The following is a 17164-nucleotide window of genomic DNA, read 5'->3' as shown; positions in this document are numbered from 1 at the left end:
ACCCTGGCTGGTCCTAGTGCCAGCAAGGACACTCATGTCCACTTAACTCTCCCCATTAAGTTCTTATCTGCTACTATTTTGGCCTGAGGATGTAGGGTTTTTTTCTGAGGCAGTTCTCAATGACCAACATTGAGAAATGTCCTGAACTGGTGAATTCAGGTATGCTTCTTGCTGTAAAAAGTATCTTGTGCTTAAAATTCTACAGTATTTAGAGGGCTCTTGTATGCTTAGCTTAATGCAGTGTGGTAATAAAAGTGTGCTGTTCAAGACATGGGAATTGTGAGGATATTTGTTCTAATCCCAGTTAGCAGGTGGCTTACTTTGCAGCACGGACAACATCATAGCACAGAGATACAAAAGAACTTGCTCACCACAGATTTTCTCCTTAGGGGAGGAGGACAAAAGGCAGCAAATTAAACAAGTTCTGCACAGCTGGGGCATCCTGAATGGTTCTGGCTTACAGGTGGGTACTACAAGACAGTACAGTCACCTGATTTGGCCAGGACAGCAGCTTGCTTTTACCTATCAATGAAAGGTTTTAAACCTGGTGATACAGAAAAATCTGTAACTGTCTGTCATCTGTCTCCTGTGCAGGGCTGCCTGCCTGAATCTGTGTATGGCTTGACTCTGTCTCCAGATAATATGAGTTTAATTGTGTCCCTGAACTTTTCCTTCTCCTCCACCACCGTGGGAGGGCACGGTGAAGGCTTTCCCCATGGAGAGCTGTATCCCAAGGCAAAACATAGCTGTGCCCTGCTTTCCAGTACCAGGATGCACCAATGTTGTATACAAATCTATTTAATCTCCTCCTTGGTTCCATTTACTTTGCTGCCTTCTGAGGTTTTGCATCCACTTACAGGGTTTATCTCGTACTTTTATTTCAGATTAATCCAGATAATTTCCCTTCAATAAATTTTAAACTGATGGCTCCAAATATCTGCTGTTATCTTAATATGTCACTAACTCAAACAGTGTTCCTGTTCTTTTTGAACTTTACAGCCCTTTCCCCTTCACTGCAGGAAGCTCAGACCTTTGCACAGGATTATGGTCATGGTTAACCTGCCTCCTCATTAGTCTCTTTCATAATACTCTAATTATCCATCTTTACTGTAAACATTGCAATCCTTCTGCTTCTACATTGTACATTCAGTGGTGCAACTGCTTTCTGGGTTCATGTACTCTCAGCAAAGTCTCCATCTGTTTCATAGATCTAAATTGGTAACTGCCACTTGCTTGCAATATTTATTAGCAGTTATGTTGATTGCTCATACTGTGTTTTCTGCTTCTGATAAACCTCTCACGTTTCTATAACACTCTCTAAGGTTGCAGCCTTGTTTCCTTTGTAAGATTTATTCTTAGGGCAGCCTATATTGGCTGTAAAAAAGAATCCATTACTTGATAGAAATCAGATTCGGGATTTAATTCAATTCCTGAAAAAGAACAGCAAAAGTTTATTTTTTTCAGGTGACAGAGCACACAAAGTGAGCTTTTAAAACAGAAAATTGACATAGGTGTGTAATTTGTGAGCTAGAATATTTTTATGTAGATGCACTTTTTTGGGGGGAAAAACCCCACAAAGTATTAACTCTTTTGAAAAGAAGTTACCTCACATGTCAGTAATGTCTCTTGAGGATGAAGAAATCTTTTGGCTTAGCTACTATTTGGTTTCTTTCTTAACCACATAACTTGCAGAAGAGCTTCCACAGCCTTTTAGCATCTTCAGAGCTGTCTACAATGCTTCTGTTCTGTTTTTCTGGAAGATTCTTAACATGTGTGATCTATTTGACTTTTGCACAATGTATTGACTTTAGCACTGTGTACCTGCTGGGTTTTTTTAAACTTCCATCTTTGTTTAGCTTCATTATTTCTGCTCTTACAAAATGAATGTATCTAGTAATCTCTGTTCTTTTCTTAGTGCCTATGGATAGCCAGGACTCAAGCAGCTGTATTTGTGACTGTGCCCCTTCTCTTGCTGCCTGCTGTTAACACTTATTCCTTCTAGATTGATAATTGTTAACTTTTTTTTTTCCTCAGTTTTTCTCTGTTAGCTGATCTTTGAGCAGTGAAACTCAGGAACAGTAAAATGGAAGTAAGAAAAAAGAAGTTTGGACTCTGCAATAAAGGGATGGCTTAACATGGGTAGCTCTGTAAGGCAGAGTATGTCAGAGAAGCAGCAGAGGCTGAAATGCTGAGCACACACAACACAAGGTTGGACCCAGCCTGGAGATTCTGCTGCTGTGAGATCTGTAACCCTTTAGAAATGTAGAGGGGCAGTTTCAACCAATCTTCTCATCTGCCTGATAAAAGAAAACCGTGTATTCTAGGAGATGATAATGAAGCAGTTAAATGGTTACATTTAAATTGCCACCGATTCTCCATAATGCAAATCAAATGCAGTAAATTTCAGTTTTGCCTTTAAAAATAAAGTAGTGACAAACAGTAGATGTTTTTACCCGCAGAAATGCACAGAACTTGTAGCATAAAGAGTACAGAGGTTCATAACAAGTTGAAAATGCAGATATTTCTTAGTGTGTAGTTTGAAGTATAAGTTCTGTAAGTTTTATGGAACCATGAGAAACCCTTTAGTTTATAGTCAAAGCCTTAAGGGCTGGCAGCACTTAAAGCCAATGTTGTGTTTTTTTCTGACAATAAATGGGTGGTGAGATATACCAGTGGTTTTCTAGCCAGCTCAGTCAGCTTCAGACTTTTCATATCCTGCTTTTCACTGTTACCTGTAAGCAGTAAACACTGTAGAACAGGGACAGCAGTGACCACTTTTAGTGACTTGTAAGACCAGCAACACTTTGCTGGTTTGTGTTTCACTACAAAACAGTTTGATTCATCACCATTCTGTTGGTCACAAATTAAAGAGCAGATCAGTGTGGGGCCTTCTGGATGGTTCACTTCAGTGAGTACTGAAAGAGCAAAGGCTGTTTCCCTTGGAGGTGTCTTAGGGTGATAGCCTTCTTCTTTTTAAACTTCATTTGACCAAAATAGAAAATAAAGGCAGGAGAGCCACCTTGACTGAGGAACTTACTCCTTGGTGTCCAATAATCTCTGATTAAGATTTTATTGCTTTAGGGCTTTTGTAGCATCCTCCTCCTATGTGGTTTCTCCATCTAATAAAAGATGAGCTCACACTGCAGGCTTTTTCCTAAACAGGGAAGTAATAGGGTATCTCATAGCTACATAATTGCCTATTCTCACAAAATGGGTTGGAAGTGGTTGTATTTGAGACCTTCTTTCCCCTTGCTGAGGCGACTGGGGAAAAGAGGTTGGTAATATTAATAGGGTCTTAGGTACAAACGTTGGCTACCCCGTCAAAGAACTAAAAGATGCAAGGTCTCATACTGAAGTGTTCTCAAGAACAGTCTGATTGGCAGCTTGTTTTCCTGTGTAATGGGTTTTTTGTAATGTTTGCCTGTATAGGTATTTTCTTGAGGATTATTCCAGGGCAGTCAAAATGAAAACAGCCATGAGCCTCCCTTTTTGCACCCTGTATTTGACTTGGTCTTCTGTACCAAAGCCCCGGTTAGTGTGCATATCCTTGGAAAGCAGCAGAGATACTGCTGGATTTGGAGTCATCCTAAGCAAAGAATGTTTGTAGCTGTGTCCCCAGAGAGCAGGGAGTTGCACTGCCAGCTGGACATCCTTTCACCAAGGAGGGAAGAAAGCCCTCTGGGAGCTACAGCTGCATGAGCTGTTCTGATGCCTGTGAGGGGAGCTGCCTGACATCAGCAGGTTGTTGCCTTTTCCCTCTGATGCTGAACCTCCACCAGGTGTGGAGGGTCTTCAGGAGCTGTGGATTTGTGGACCTTGCCCTCAGTAGCATAGCAACTGCAATCAGTCCCCACCACTTGGCTCCCTCAGCTGAACCAACTTATAAACAGCCCTGAAAAACAGGAGAAGTTGTAGGAGGATTTATTTTAAACTGGGACCTCTCTGCTCACTTAACCAGCTCTCTGCGTGGTCTTGGGGACTAGGGAGTGCTTGAAGTAGGGGTCAGACAAGTGGGGAAGAAGGGCGGTGAGGAGAACTGGGAGAATGCCCTGCTAGTTTCCTGGCTTCAGAATTCAAGCACAAATTCAGGGGCAGTCCTGTCAACACTTTCAGCACCAAATGCTGGTGGAGTGCAGCTTCAACTAATGATCTGCAATCAGAGGGAGCAATCAGCACTTAAGTCCTTTCAGTTTCACTCTATTGACTGGAGGGAGAGGAAAGGGGAAAGTAAATTTTAAGCGAGGGGATGGAATTTTCTGCCAAATGTGTGTGCTCCAGCACTGCCTCTAATGATGGCAGGAGCCGTCCAGCAGCACCTCCAGCACAGCACAGTGGCACAGGCAGACCAGCGACTGTTGTGCTTCTATGACAACAGCCCCGCTCTCTCTGCAAGTATCATTTGATCTTATTTTCTGCATTGTGCCTCTAACAAAGCTGCTCTAGCTGGAAGCATCCTGTAATTGCCTTTTTTTTTTTAACTGGGATGCAAGAGTCGCATTTGTAGCCATGCACACTTTTGATTGTGGCAATCTAGGGGGGTCAATGGAAGCAGCAGTGTTTCATTTAAAAGATCATCTTGGAGTGTGTGGGTGGATATTCTGCCAAGTCAGGGTTAGAAAGAAGATATTGATTCCTGTATGATTAGGGGAATACTTCTTTGTTAAAGGTCTGCCTCTCAGTCTTTAAATGATCAGCCTTCAAGTGATGAGGGCATCTCACTTTTTTCAAGCCTCTGTGAGTGAAATGGAGTAGAGATTTTAATATTTTTTTCCCTTCTTTAGCAAGTTCATATGTGCTCTCAATGGCACCTCTGAAAGTTTTGAATATATATGGAGAAGATAAATTACTTAAATAGGGCACTTCTTGCTGTCTTCCATGTTGGTGATAGTATGAATTGACTAATCCTCTGGATTCATCGTTTCTGCAGCTGAGATTTCTTGTATTTGGTCTGAGGCAGTGAGAGCATTGGTCTGAGTGTGCTTGGAAGTCAGCTGGATGTCAAATTCTTTGTTTTAGAAATTCCTCTTAAGAACCACAAGCCATAGGTAGAGCCCTTTTCTGATACACTGGTGAAAAGAAAATTTGTCCTTGAGTTTCCTGGAGCGCTTGTAAAGGACTGTCATCTCACTGAATGAGTTCAGAAGAGTGTGTATCAGAATTGTATTGTGTCCTACAGAGAGTCATTTCTGGGAAGATTTTCCTGCATTCATTGCAGCTGTTGACTCTTGAGCTACTGACAAAGTTCTTCAGAAACTGCTCTTGTTAAACCAGTCTGTGAACAAAATATCTGCTGCACCAGCCCTTTTCTGTCTGAGAAAGTTGCATGTGTTTAATCAGAGATAACCTTGTCATCTGTGCTTTACTGACATTTCATTTACTGAAGTTTCAAATGGGTTGGCTTTGGTTTGTTTCCCCCTTGGTTGGGAATTTAAGTTAAATTGTCATCCCAACTTAAACTGCCTTTAGACAGCATTTTGGTTTACAGCTGTTAAACTACAGTGAATTTTGAGCTGGTTTTGTTTTTTTGTTTTTTGTTTTGTTTGTGTTTAATTGAGTAAAGTCCTCTGTGCAGATGAGACTTGCTAAGAAGGAAAGTATTCGGGGCACATGGTCAGAGGTGACATTGATGGGAGTTTTGTTCCTAAATATGCCCATGAATCTGAGTTGAGGGGGAAATTAACTTACTTCTTTGGATGTCAGGTGAAGAAGAGACTTTGGTTTCTAGTCAGTGCTTTCTGGCTGCACACAAGTAGCAGATGTCCTAGTTTAGATGAATAGCTGCTAATCAGACCTGTGCTGTCATTGCCCCAGTTTGCACAACCCCCTGACTGGTTATGAGGAGCTGAGACCTTTGTTAGATGGGGGGTTAAATTTTGAAACAGCATTATAGATTAAAAGTGTGGTGTATCTGTTAAAAGGTGAATTTTCCTTTTTCTCTTCTCTAATAATTTGGTCTGTGTAGTTGTCTTCCACTCTGTACAGAGATGAAAAGTCAGGGCCTTGCTTTCTCCCATGGAGTGTCTGAGCTGCATACATTAAAGCAGCCAGTGCTGCTCAGTGAGTTCCACCTGTTTTGATATTTCAGACTCTGCAGCTGTTTTTTGTTTCTGAATCCAACACAAGAGTCACAAGAGAAGGAGAAATCTCTGAGGTTGCATCTTCCTTCCTCCCCACCCCACAAACATCCCCAACTCTTACATCTCCAAAATAAAAAGAGATAATTTATCCATTGCAAGTGCTGCCTGCAGCCCTGCTCAGCCCTCATGTTTTATGCAGGTGCTGTTTATTTTAATTGCAGTCTTGGGAGCAGATAGGTATTGGATGAATTCAAAGTTTTCAGCTGAAATTCTCAGTGTTTCATCTTCTGTTTTTTTGTTGTTGGTTTTTTTTTTCCCCCTCTTCTATGAATGTTGAGGACAGAACTTTTCGAAGGATAAAATGGTGGTGATGTATGTGCTAGAAATGCATTCTTTTTCCCTAGCAGTCATAAAAGGAATTACTAAAGTTTACCTGCCTTGGAGGGTGCTTAATGAGTTGCACAGTTGGATGCACCATCAAATATTTCAGTTCTTGGTTGCAATTCTCCAGTTTATTGGAGCAACAGTCATGGCACCTTGCCACAGGAGTAAAGAATGCTGTTTCCCCACTAGGATTTGGACAATCTGCAATAGCCATCTGTTATTCTTTTAAATACAAAGCAGTGCAACAAGTGTATTTTTTTGGGTTTGGAAGTATTACCAGGACAGGGGAACAACAGAAATTTAAATTTGGGTTTTAAAAGAAGTTTTCAAGGTGTCTTCCTCTTTATTCAGCAGATATTATATATGTAGATAGTGTATATTATATATGTATCAGATTATGATATTAGAAAGAAGCAAGATAAGCTAAACATATGGTGCACAATTAAGGAAAACAAATGCTGAACTGCTCTTAAATCTGTTCTTTTTCCATGTTTGTCATTTTCTCAGATGGCTTCAGTAACAGATGCCAGATACAGGCAGAAAGATACTTCAGATCAAAATTTTGATTACATGTTCAAACTCCTGATCATTGGCAACAGCAGCGTGGGTAAAACATCCTTCCTCTTCAGATATGCTGATGACACTTTCACACAAGCCTTCGTTAGCACAGTAGGAATTGACTTCAAAGTGAAAACAGTTTATAGGAATGACAAGCGGGTGAAACTGCAGATTTGGGTAAGTGCCAGCATTTCCAAAAATGGTTTTTATTAATCCCAGCAAAGATATGATGGTAAAAAAATATCTTGTTTGGAGGCAGATTTATGGATTAATATAGATTTTGATTGTTCCTCAGTTTTGTGGGGTTGGACTGTTTGTTTTCTCTTTGTATTGCTGGCTTGCCCAACTGGTGGGACTCCTGATATGATCTTAAGCATCTGCTCTCTGTTCTCAGTGTTGCTACAAACCCACAGCAGGTCTGGAGCCCTTTAGTAGTGTTTTTTGAGAGAACACCAGTCTGGGAAGAAATTGAGTGCTCAGTGAGTGAACCCTACACATATTAGCTTCTGTCCTTCAAATAAGACTCTTGTATCTTCTTGCATCTCATAACCTGTTGAGCTGCACCAAGCCAGCTCACTGCTTCCATCCAGGTTTGCTTCAGACCATCTCTACTGACACTACTTCTTGATAAACCAAATAGGAAACTTGTGCAGGTAAGCTGTAGACTCTGCTCAAACACCCAGTCCTGGGATGTTTTCTGTCCTGTTGAGGAACATAATCCTAATCTAGTTAAAAAAAAAAAGTTCCTGAGATGCAGAGTAGCAGACAAGGGCCAAGAAGTTGTCAGTAGCTCATGATCTTCGTTTTTATGCAAAGCAATGTTTTCTTTTGTTCTGCTTGCTGGCAAATGAATATGGAGTTTATCTGGATGGTGCTTAAACTGCCTGTGTTCCAGTGAATTACTCAGCATGTTTGAAAAGGCTCAGATTGCCTTGTTTTAAAGTACCTCAAGACTTTAACTGCAATTCCAGTTAGCAGGTTTCTTCTCTGTTTTGCATAAAAATACCTCAAATAGGAGGTATTAAGTTAATGTTAAGCAATTTCAGGGGAGTTAGCTTACCTAACTCAAAGTAGCTGCCTACTTAGTGGTTTCTCCTACAAGTTAAGCTTAAAGTTCAAACTTGAAGATGAGTTTCAACTCAGATCCTGCCCCAGCTAGCAGCACAGGCTCCTAATTGATCTATATACCCTTAGTTTATAGTTAAGATTTAATTATTGAATTTAAATGTAGAATTAAGGTAATCACATTTTTTAAAATTATTGTGATGATCTTGAGTTAGAATCTAAATTTTAGCTGCAGCAATATGATTTTATTTCTGTGTTTTTCAGTGTAAGGTACAGCAAATTATTTGATAAAAGATACTTTTCATATAGCAAAATTCTGGCATTTCAAGTCATGTTGAGAGCCTGACATGAAACTGATTTAATTTAACATTTAGGTAAGAGGAATACTTCAGGCCCTATAAGTAACAAAAGATTATTTCCATCCAGTTTGTCTTTGTTGATCCTGGAACGTGAAATTTTTTAAGTTGTGTAGAAGCAAGACAAAAAGGACCATTAAACAAATGTAATTTTTTTTTTCCAAAGATACTTGGATTAAAATGGACTAAGCAAGAATCTTAATTAAATATGTTTGAAAGCTTTTTTGGGGGCAAATTATTTGACTAACCTGAAACTTCTAATGAAACAATATGTCAGATGGATTCCTCTCACAAGGTGCTATCTATAGGACCTGCAGTACTGAGGTTACCAGCAATACTGTTGATTTTAAATTTATTTTCAATGGTTTCATGGAAGTGTTTGGCAGTTTCTGGAGTCACTCATGTTATTTTCATCTCTCTTTCTGTGCACCTTGCACGAATCCCTGATGTGAGTCATGGTCTAAGGACCTTAATGAAAATGTTAAGTGTTTACCTCTATAAACTCCTGCCTGTTCTGAGACTGAACTTGTCATTTCAGTGTATTCTCCAGGATACATGTAGTTGTAGTGGGGTTGTTAGCAAACCAAAATTATGTGTTCTTCTGTAGGAAGGAGGAGTTTTCTACCAATCTCTCTTCCAGTTATTTCTTAAAATTATTTACAGCTGCTCTTGAGTTTCTGTGAGTGTGGGACCCTGTGGCCCTATTGAACACTTTGCTCTTATTACAATGTTGACTTCTTTTTTTTTTTTAATTATGCTCCCCCTAAGATTGATTTTAAGTCTTACCCAAATCAGGTCTATTGTAAAGCCAAGTGAAGAAGGAGAGGGTACAAGAGAGGGTACAAGTGTTTAAATGAAACACTTCAAATGTCTTTATAAAATCCAGAGAGAAGCACTTCTAGGAACCTCTCATGTTCTCTGCTCCACAGAGCCAGGGTTCTTCCAGTTCATGGATGCTTGTGGAGCTCTGAAGTGGGTGCAGCTGAGGCAGGACTGGAGGTTCTCAAAGGTTGTGCACAAATAACCTTGGTTTGGGTCCTACGAAACTCAAGGTTGTGCTGTGATCCAGAGATCAGTGATCATTGGGACTTTCTGCACTGACCTTTGCTGTCTTCCAACAGAAGAGCAGAATATTTGGATATGGGATCCCAGCTACAAAGAGCTCCTTGGGTTTTCTTGAACCTAAGGAAAAAAAAAATCACACAACTTCAAATGCCAAGCAGCTGCATGTAAAGATTGAGAGCGTGTTGCTGTGCCAGTAAGCATCTTTCTAGCTTGTCTCCTGGCTGATATCTCCAGCAGAAAGTGGTGACCATTTTAAGCCAGAGATCTAGCTTTTCTGGTTGTGCTGAGTTTGAGGAACTGTGGGTTTGGTGAGTCAGGTTTTGATAAGCTGTCAGGTTTAATGGTCAAAAAATGCTGCTCTGTTCAGTTTTGATGTCACTAGTGAGCCCCTTGCTTTGGTGACATCAGCAACCTCCATCACCCAAACTAATACTTTAACAAGATTCTAAAGGGTTGTGCTAGTGACCTAGCAGTCTGGGAAATTACCTGCTTTGAAAAGACTTGAAAAGAGTACCTTTTTCTCTTGAATTCAAGAGGAACGGAACACAGCAGAGATAGTAATGGTATTTTTACAGTAGAATGGTAGCTCTGCTGCTAGAGAAGAAAAGAGTTAAATCATCCAGAGAGGGGTTATGTGAGATCATGTTTTGTGGGTTTCCTTGTGAATTAAAGAACTTCAAGATCAGTTGGCTGTGTTTTAATTTCAAGTCTGTTCTGTCTTGTTGAGTAATAGTGCTTTTATGTAAATCAAGTAACATTTACTGAGAAACTTTGTTTTGTAGTTGGATAGGGTTTGGTACCTTAAGCATTTCTCATTTCAAATATTACTTATGTAAGTATATTAATATATTATGTAGGTATTCTAATATTTACATAAATGTAATTCTTGAATTAGATTTTTTTTATGCCACTGACATCTGTAATGATGCTTTCATATAAAGCTTGTCCCTTATGATAATAAGTACATTATCATATTTCTAAGATGCTGATTTATAATATCTCTCTTCATGTAGGGTGTACATGTGAATTATTTCTTTCTTGACCAACAGTTCTGTATTCCCAGAGTTGCTAATTACTGAAGGAAAGCTATTACATTTTCAGCTAGGTATGTTTTTAATTATAAAGAAATCTCAAAGGTAACATTATTTTATTCCTAGCAAATGGATGCAGTTAACACTCAGTGCAGCGTTCAGGTTGCCTAGCAGCTAGAGATGGCCACTTTGTCCACATCCAGCTGGAAGCAGGGTGAATGAATGAAAGTGATTTTGGTTTTAGGTGGGAGCAACAGTGAAATTTTTTTATTCCTCCTCCTGTGCATTTCTCTTGGTGACAAGTAGGAATGGTGGTAAGTGGTGATAAAAGCAGAGCTCCTGAGCAATGTAGTGTTGAGGTTAACTGCTGAGGGCCTCGCTCTGGTCCTTCACACTGGCCCAGTGTAGGTTAATTCCATGAGCTCTGTGGATAGTAGCACAGATTTACTGATGGAAAATCATTGGCAGTGTTTAGTTCAAAGCACTTGCACACCACAAAATATGTGCTTTGTGTGAAGAATTTCCTTATACTTCTACTACACTTTTGTATAGCACCCTACACAATGGAGTCTCGTTTTTGTTGCATATACTATAGGTGTATATGTGAATAATAATAAACACAGTTAAATACAGGGTTGGGCAGCTGATGAAACTACTTTCAATCTCTTTCTTCAAAGGCAAATAGGGATTAAGTTTAAATATTTACTTGAAGGCAAAAATAATATGATGTTTATATGGAGGCAGCATATTTAGACTGCAGTATGATTTTTCTTTTAAGGTGCTGCTTATCAGATTTAGACTTCTAGGATGAGCATAGCTTTTCCTTTCCCATGAACAAAAATGTTTCTGTTGCTTAACTGCTGAAACCTGTAGGGGTCTGAGATTATCTATAGTGGATGTCTGAAATGTGCTACAGCTTTTGGGCACAGCTGGGAACAGTGTGCAAAGCAACATCACTCTGCTTTTGTGGGAGGAATCTTTACAAACAGAAATATGACAACTGCTAATTATGCTGAATGGCAGTTACCATTACAAACCAATTACAAGTGTAAACCAAAATAAAACCTAAGCTGCATAGCTGTCCAGAAGGCACAAAAGCTTTTTTTTTTTTATTGTCTCCTGCACCACAAGATATTACTGTGTAGCTCACCTCATAGGAAAGAGATTCAAAGCAGCAGCACTGGTAACTAAGTTAATTCTTTCATTTAAAGGAGGTAAAATTAGAACACTACCATCATACTTGATTGTAAATTTTAATGTTAATTGCACACTTAACCAAAAGCTAATTATGCATTTCAGATGAGAGAATCATCTATTCCCCTGGCATCCCATTCCCATCATGTTGCAAAGTTCCTTATCATCATTGACTTTAAACTTGAATGCTTTGCACCAAACTTGCTTCTAAAAAAAGAGGTAATAAGTGCTCTGCAATTTGATATATAGATGCAATAGCAATAGATATCTCCAAAGATCTAATTGGCCTCATTATAGTCATTAGATTTACAGCTGTTGTGAAATCCTCTGATTTGCTGTTTAGACAAAAGAACTAAAATAGTCACGATAGTGAAAAGAGCAGGTTGGTCCTTGTAAGAGAGGCAATAATTTCATCTTATGGGCAGCATTGAGGGCTCCCTGGGTTCCAGGAATAAAAAGCATGTGAATGGATGTGAAGGACTTGTTCTGATGTTAAAACACAATGCAGAATATTTCACTGCAGAAAAGATACAATAATATTGTACCAGTTCAAAGGTCTTGTTTATATCTCAAGTATAAATACTCCTGCTTTGGGAAGAGCTTGATGCTTGAGCCACTCTGAGTGGTATTTGGAGATTAGAGTTGCAAGAGTGATACAAGGGAGAAAAATAGCTTAAAAATAAAATCCTGTGTGGTTAGTTATCCCACTCATTATTAAATTTATAAGCTTGCTGAGCAGGACACTCCTATGTTTGCAGTGAAACAGTTGGCACGGAAGGTTTATTTCTGTTTATAGTTAATCACCTCAATCCCATTGTTATCTCATTATTATTCTACAGTGGAGGCTGAATTCAGCTTCAGCCTAAGCTCTGTTACTGCTGGAGTTATTCCTGCTTACAATATTAGGTTTACTCTCACAGCAAGGTGTTGTATCCCATGTCCTGCAGAGTTAGAATCATAGAATTGGCTGGGTTGGAAGGGACCTCAGAGATCATCGAGTCCAACCCTTGAACCACCGTTGCGGAGTTACTGGGTATATGGAGCATTTGCCTTTGTTTTGTGCATTTTAGGAAAAGGAAAGAAGTTACAATATTGCATTCAGAGGTGCCAGCCTTATCCAGAGGAAGGTTGAATGCATTTGTGTTAATGAAGAGCTACTGATAGTTCAAAGGTCTGTACCTTTTCTGGAGGAAATGGGCCAATGTTAACTTGTGAAGTAGAGGAAAAGCTGTAAATGGGAAATTTCAAGGGAAATTCTTCAGTTGATGTAGTAAGCTTTGAAAGAACAAAGGGCCTCCTGATATTTTGCATTTAATGTGGGGTTTTTTTTCAGCAGAAATCCAGATAGATATTTAGTAGTCATTTTACAAAAGATCTTAAACTTCAAAACATTGCTCTGTTGTCCTTGTCTTAGCAGAATCACCCACCCTATGGTTTTCTTTCACAAGAATAATATAGAATAAACTATGTATATTCTGTATTTAAATATGCTTGGTTACACTGTGGTCAGTTATGAGATGATACAGTGGGTGGAATTTAGGAGTTCTAATCCTGTCTTTCTCCAGTGGGCACTCACTGAAACTGTCACAAGTTTTTGGTCAAATGAGAAAATACAGCTATTTGTTGGGCTTATTCACATTTATAGCTTTCATGCATTCTGTTGTCTGCTGCAGCATCATGTTTATGCAACACTTAAGAGCTGCTGGTCCCAAGTGTTTTACCTACCTCACACATAGCATCCTGTGCTTCTGTTGTTCACTTGCATCATGTTCAAAAAAACCTCTAGTTTTGCTAATTCTGGGTCATGGGATTTCTTTGCTAATTGTGTATCAGGATAAAACAGGAGATGGAAAGAGTGTTTGAAACTTAGGATGGGGGTAAGAGGTGTATGGAGCACAGAACTGCACAATGTTATGAGGAGCTGTGCTTCATTAGCTGAAATAACTTTGTGTGGTGTAAAATTCAAGTGATGAAACTTTTTGTATTGCTTAGAGAAGGTTCAGTGGTGGTATTTCCTCAGCCAGACAAACTGATACAGACATTTTTACTAGTGCTGGAGGGGTAAAGTCAAGGAGAGTGGTGGGTGTAGATGTGTATGCACATAAGCTGATACCTGTCAAGTGTTGCTGTCTCTCTGCTTTTCTTGTAGCCAGTGTGACAAAAGAGAACACACAGGGAATCTGTGTTTAGGATTTTTACTAGGCAAGATATTCACCCTAATGCTGCTGTAGTTTTTTACTCAAAGATCCACCTGCTGCTTCCTCTCCTCTGGTCCCTCCATGGGTGATAAGGCTGTGGCAGTTCTGAAGTCACCAAGCACTGGAGTGCCATGGTAACTGCATCCTGCTCTGCTGGCTGCCAGCAGGCACTGAGCCATTCCCAGTTCTGAAGGGAAGTGCTCTGAGTGCCAGATTGTGGTAGACTGGCATGAGTCAGATTTTATAAGTCCATGGAAGTATCTTTTTTTATATATGTGTGTGTATATATATATTTAGAGGGAAGGAAGTGAAATAAACCACATTAAATATATCTTGGATTTTTATTTTTTACTCTAAAACTGTCCTATTGAAAGTCTAAAAAAATGCACTCCTATTGGAAATACCACCACTGCTTCATTGCTGTACATTTTTAGCCTTATGTTGTACACATTTCTGTAAGGCTACAATGCTTTTCCTATGGTTTACTCTCAGCTCTATGGTGTGCACTCTGGTCTGCCCTTGGTGAAATCAGACAGCACTGTTGTAAGCACTTCAGCATTAACTGTAAGGACAGTTCTTGCAAGATGACTGTTGTAACAAAATTTGAAATAATGGAGCTGTGCTAAGAGTGAACAAAAAAACCTGGGGGGAAAAAAGAGGAAGTCAGTTTACTTGTTTCCTTTTTAAAGAAGAAATATTCAGACTATGAGATAGCATGCTGGTGCATCAGTTGCACAGAATAACAACCCAGGAAATTTACAGCCCAGCAAGGCAAGTTAAGGAATGCATTTTGTACATCTCTCTTGCTAAGAGCAGAATGATGGCCCTTAACCTTTACACTGCTCTTAGCCTCTCTCAGCCCTTGCTGGGCTGTAAACTTCCAAAACTGTGAAAAAAAATCAGGCTTCACCCTCTTTGTGTGTGTGGCTTCTAAAAGAGCTACTGCAATTGCCCTTGTGCCACTGTGAGTCACATGTGTTCTGCTAAAATCCATCTGCTTAATAAAGTATTGGTTCAAAATAGTCTCTCAAAGGGAGATGCTGAGTGACTTTTTCAGTCATGACTCATTGGATCTCCATTATTTTAAATTAAAAGGTTCCCAAGACATGTTAATTTTAAGATCTCATCTACTGAATTCCTGATTAATAACATAATAATGTTAATTTGATAGTGTGTCAAGGCTTGAGGGATCTGTATAACTGGTGTTCTCTTTCCAGAAAAGGAAGGATGGTTTGTTTTTTACCTGAGGTAGACTTCCACATATCCAGGTTTGGAACTAGGGACTTCTCCCAGAGCGTGGATCTGCAGAGTGCAGAGCTCCTGTGGATCTGCAAAAGAGGGACAGAGGGTTGTAAGAATGAAATCTGTATCAGTGCTTACATCCTTCCTCCTACTCCTCGAGTTTTGCACTTCTACAGAATCCAGGTTCCACTTCGAATTCGGACTTGCAATGTGGAGCAGCTTCCAGCAGGGGCTTCTGACTCTACGAGCTTTTCCCCCCCGAGCCTGATCGGTGTGTTCTGTGTAAAGAGGTGTTTGTTCTCTGTTGAGGGTGCTTTGAATCTTTGCTTTGACGGTCCCAAAATATTGCTCAGCTCTTACAGGTTGCTGTAAAATCCTACACAATTAACACCACTTGGTATGACTGACCTCTTTGTTCACTGTGAGTAATGAATGGAACAGAAAATTGTGTTTCTTTTATTGAGCAATGAAAAAGAAAACTCTGCTTCTTTTACTGCACAGTCGTTGCCAAAAATAGCACCTGACTATGTTTTCTTTGGCCTTTTTTTTTTTTTTCTTTTCTGTTGTTTTACTATATTAAATGCAATAATTTTCCCCTTCGGATTTCTTTCCATCTTTGTGCCCCGAAGCTTCAAACACCACATTTTGTGAGTCATATAAATGTTCTGAGACATCAAATTAAGTAGAAACTGGAGAATGAGTTCTCTAAAGGTTGTGAATGCTGCTGACGTCAATCTCAGATTGAAATAAGAAAGAAGATATAGCTGGCAGATCCTGTGAGCAAAACTGTAAGGGCACTTATGCTAATTCTGTTGTTGGAGCAGAAATTGTGTTTTTTATAAATGAAGGCAACAGTCCCAACTGAGGGTTTAACAGGCATTTATCTCAGTAACTAGATGATCTTGAGCTTTCATACTTTACACTGAAATTTGCCTTCAGCAGATTCAAATGAAATTGCTTGGAAGTGACTGAAATGAATGGCAGATGCTCTCTGCTTTTCCAGCTTAGGACACAGTTCAGTTTTCCAGCTCTACTTTTGCAAAATTCATCCTTCAAGGTAGCATTGCAAAGTATTTTTTTTCTGTAAATTTACAGGGGACTATCCATCTAGAGATTTTTTTCTTGACTATCTGTGGGAGAGAACTGACTTTTGCAAGTAGCTAAGAGTAATGCAAGTCAGTATGTCTTGAAGAATTGTTTTGGAACATTAAAAGATTTGTGTATCAGTATTGATTTGATGCTGCTGAAACTTCCTGTAGGTGTAGTGAGAGAAGTGCAAAAAGTGAGTGAAGGAAAAGAATGTTTTCCTTGTGGAAACCACAAGGAGGTTATTTGCTATTAGATGATCAGGGCAGAATGCTTTTATCTGTGTGCATGCTTTGGCTTTATCGAATATGATGCTTCAAAACTGGCAGATAAAGTGATAAGCTTGTTGATTAGGAAGTTCACTGCATCTAGTTGTTAATTAATAGTGCTGCAGTGATCACTCTCAGTCTAGCTGTGTTTGGATGCTTCCACGGGTGAGACAGGAGTTGAAGATGTTCATACTTCTGTAAAATCAAACTCTTGTTTTGGAGAAGAGCTCACAGCAGCAGATACAACAGGGTCATGTTCAGAGAGACCAATGTGAAATGAAGAGAGCCCCAAGGTACTGAAGGAGAAGGTAAATCTGATTGTGGTTAACTAGGTCAGGACAGCAAAGTGACCATCAGGCCACCTGTATGGCCATGCTCAGGTGAATTCTGAGAAGACCTTTTGACAAATTCCTGTGAGAACTCAGCTTAGAAATCAGTGGCATAGCATCTGCATGGAATATCTGTCAAGGCCAGTATGAAAATAAACAGAAAATGCTGCTACCAATTTAGAGATCAAATATAGTCTGGATTTACCTGCAGCTATCCAGTAGGAGCTCAGTAGGGAAGTAATGAAGAGCTGGCTACTCAGTGCAAAATCTGCTTTTGCTTTGAAGCTGACAAGAGTACAAGGAAGAGGTT

General features: G+C 39.6%; 1 protein-coding gene across 4 annotated transcripts in view; it reads left to right on the top strand.

The window, feature by feature from the left end:
* RAB3B (RAB3B, member RAS oncogene family) overlaps nt 1-17164 on the top strand; it is a 50058-nt gene that overhangs the window by 2205 nt on the left and 30689 nt on the right. For 3 of the 4 annotated variants that reach the window (XM_030455099.1, XM_030455098.1, XM_030455101.1), the window contains exon 2: nt 6969-7196. In XM_030455099.1, coding sequence (XP_030310959.1) covers nt 6969-7196 — 228 coding nt within the window. Of the gene's footprint in view, nt 1-389; nt 464-6968; nt 7197-17164 lie in introns of all 4 variants that reach the window. The other variant, XM_030455100.1, reaches the window with a different exon arrangement.

Source organism: Calypte anna, chromosome 8, assembly GCF_003957555.1.
Source record: "Calypte anna isolate BGI_N300 chromosome 8, bCalAnn1_v1.p, whole genome shotgun sequence".
Taxonomy (NCBI): domain Eukaryota; kingdom Metazoa; phylum Chordata; class Aves; order Apodiformes; family Trochilidae; genus Calypte; species Calypte anna.
This window is presented reverse-complemented; position numbering and strand designations above follow the sequence as displayed.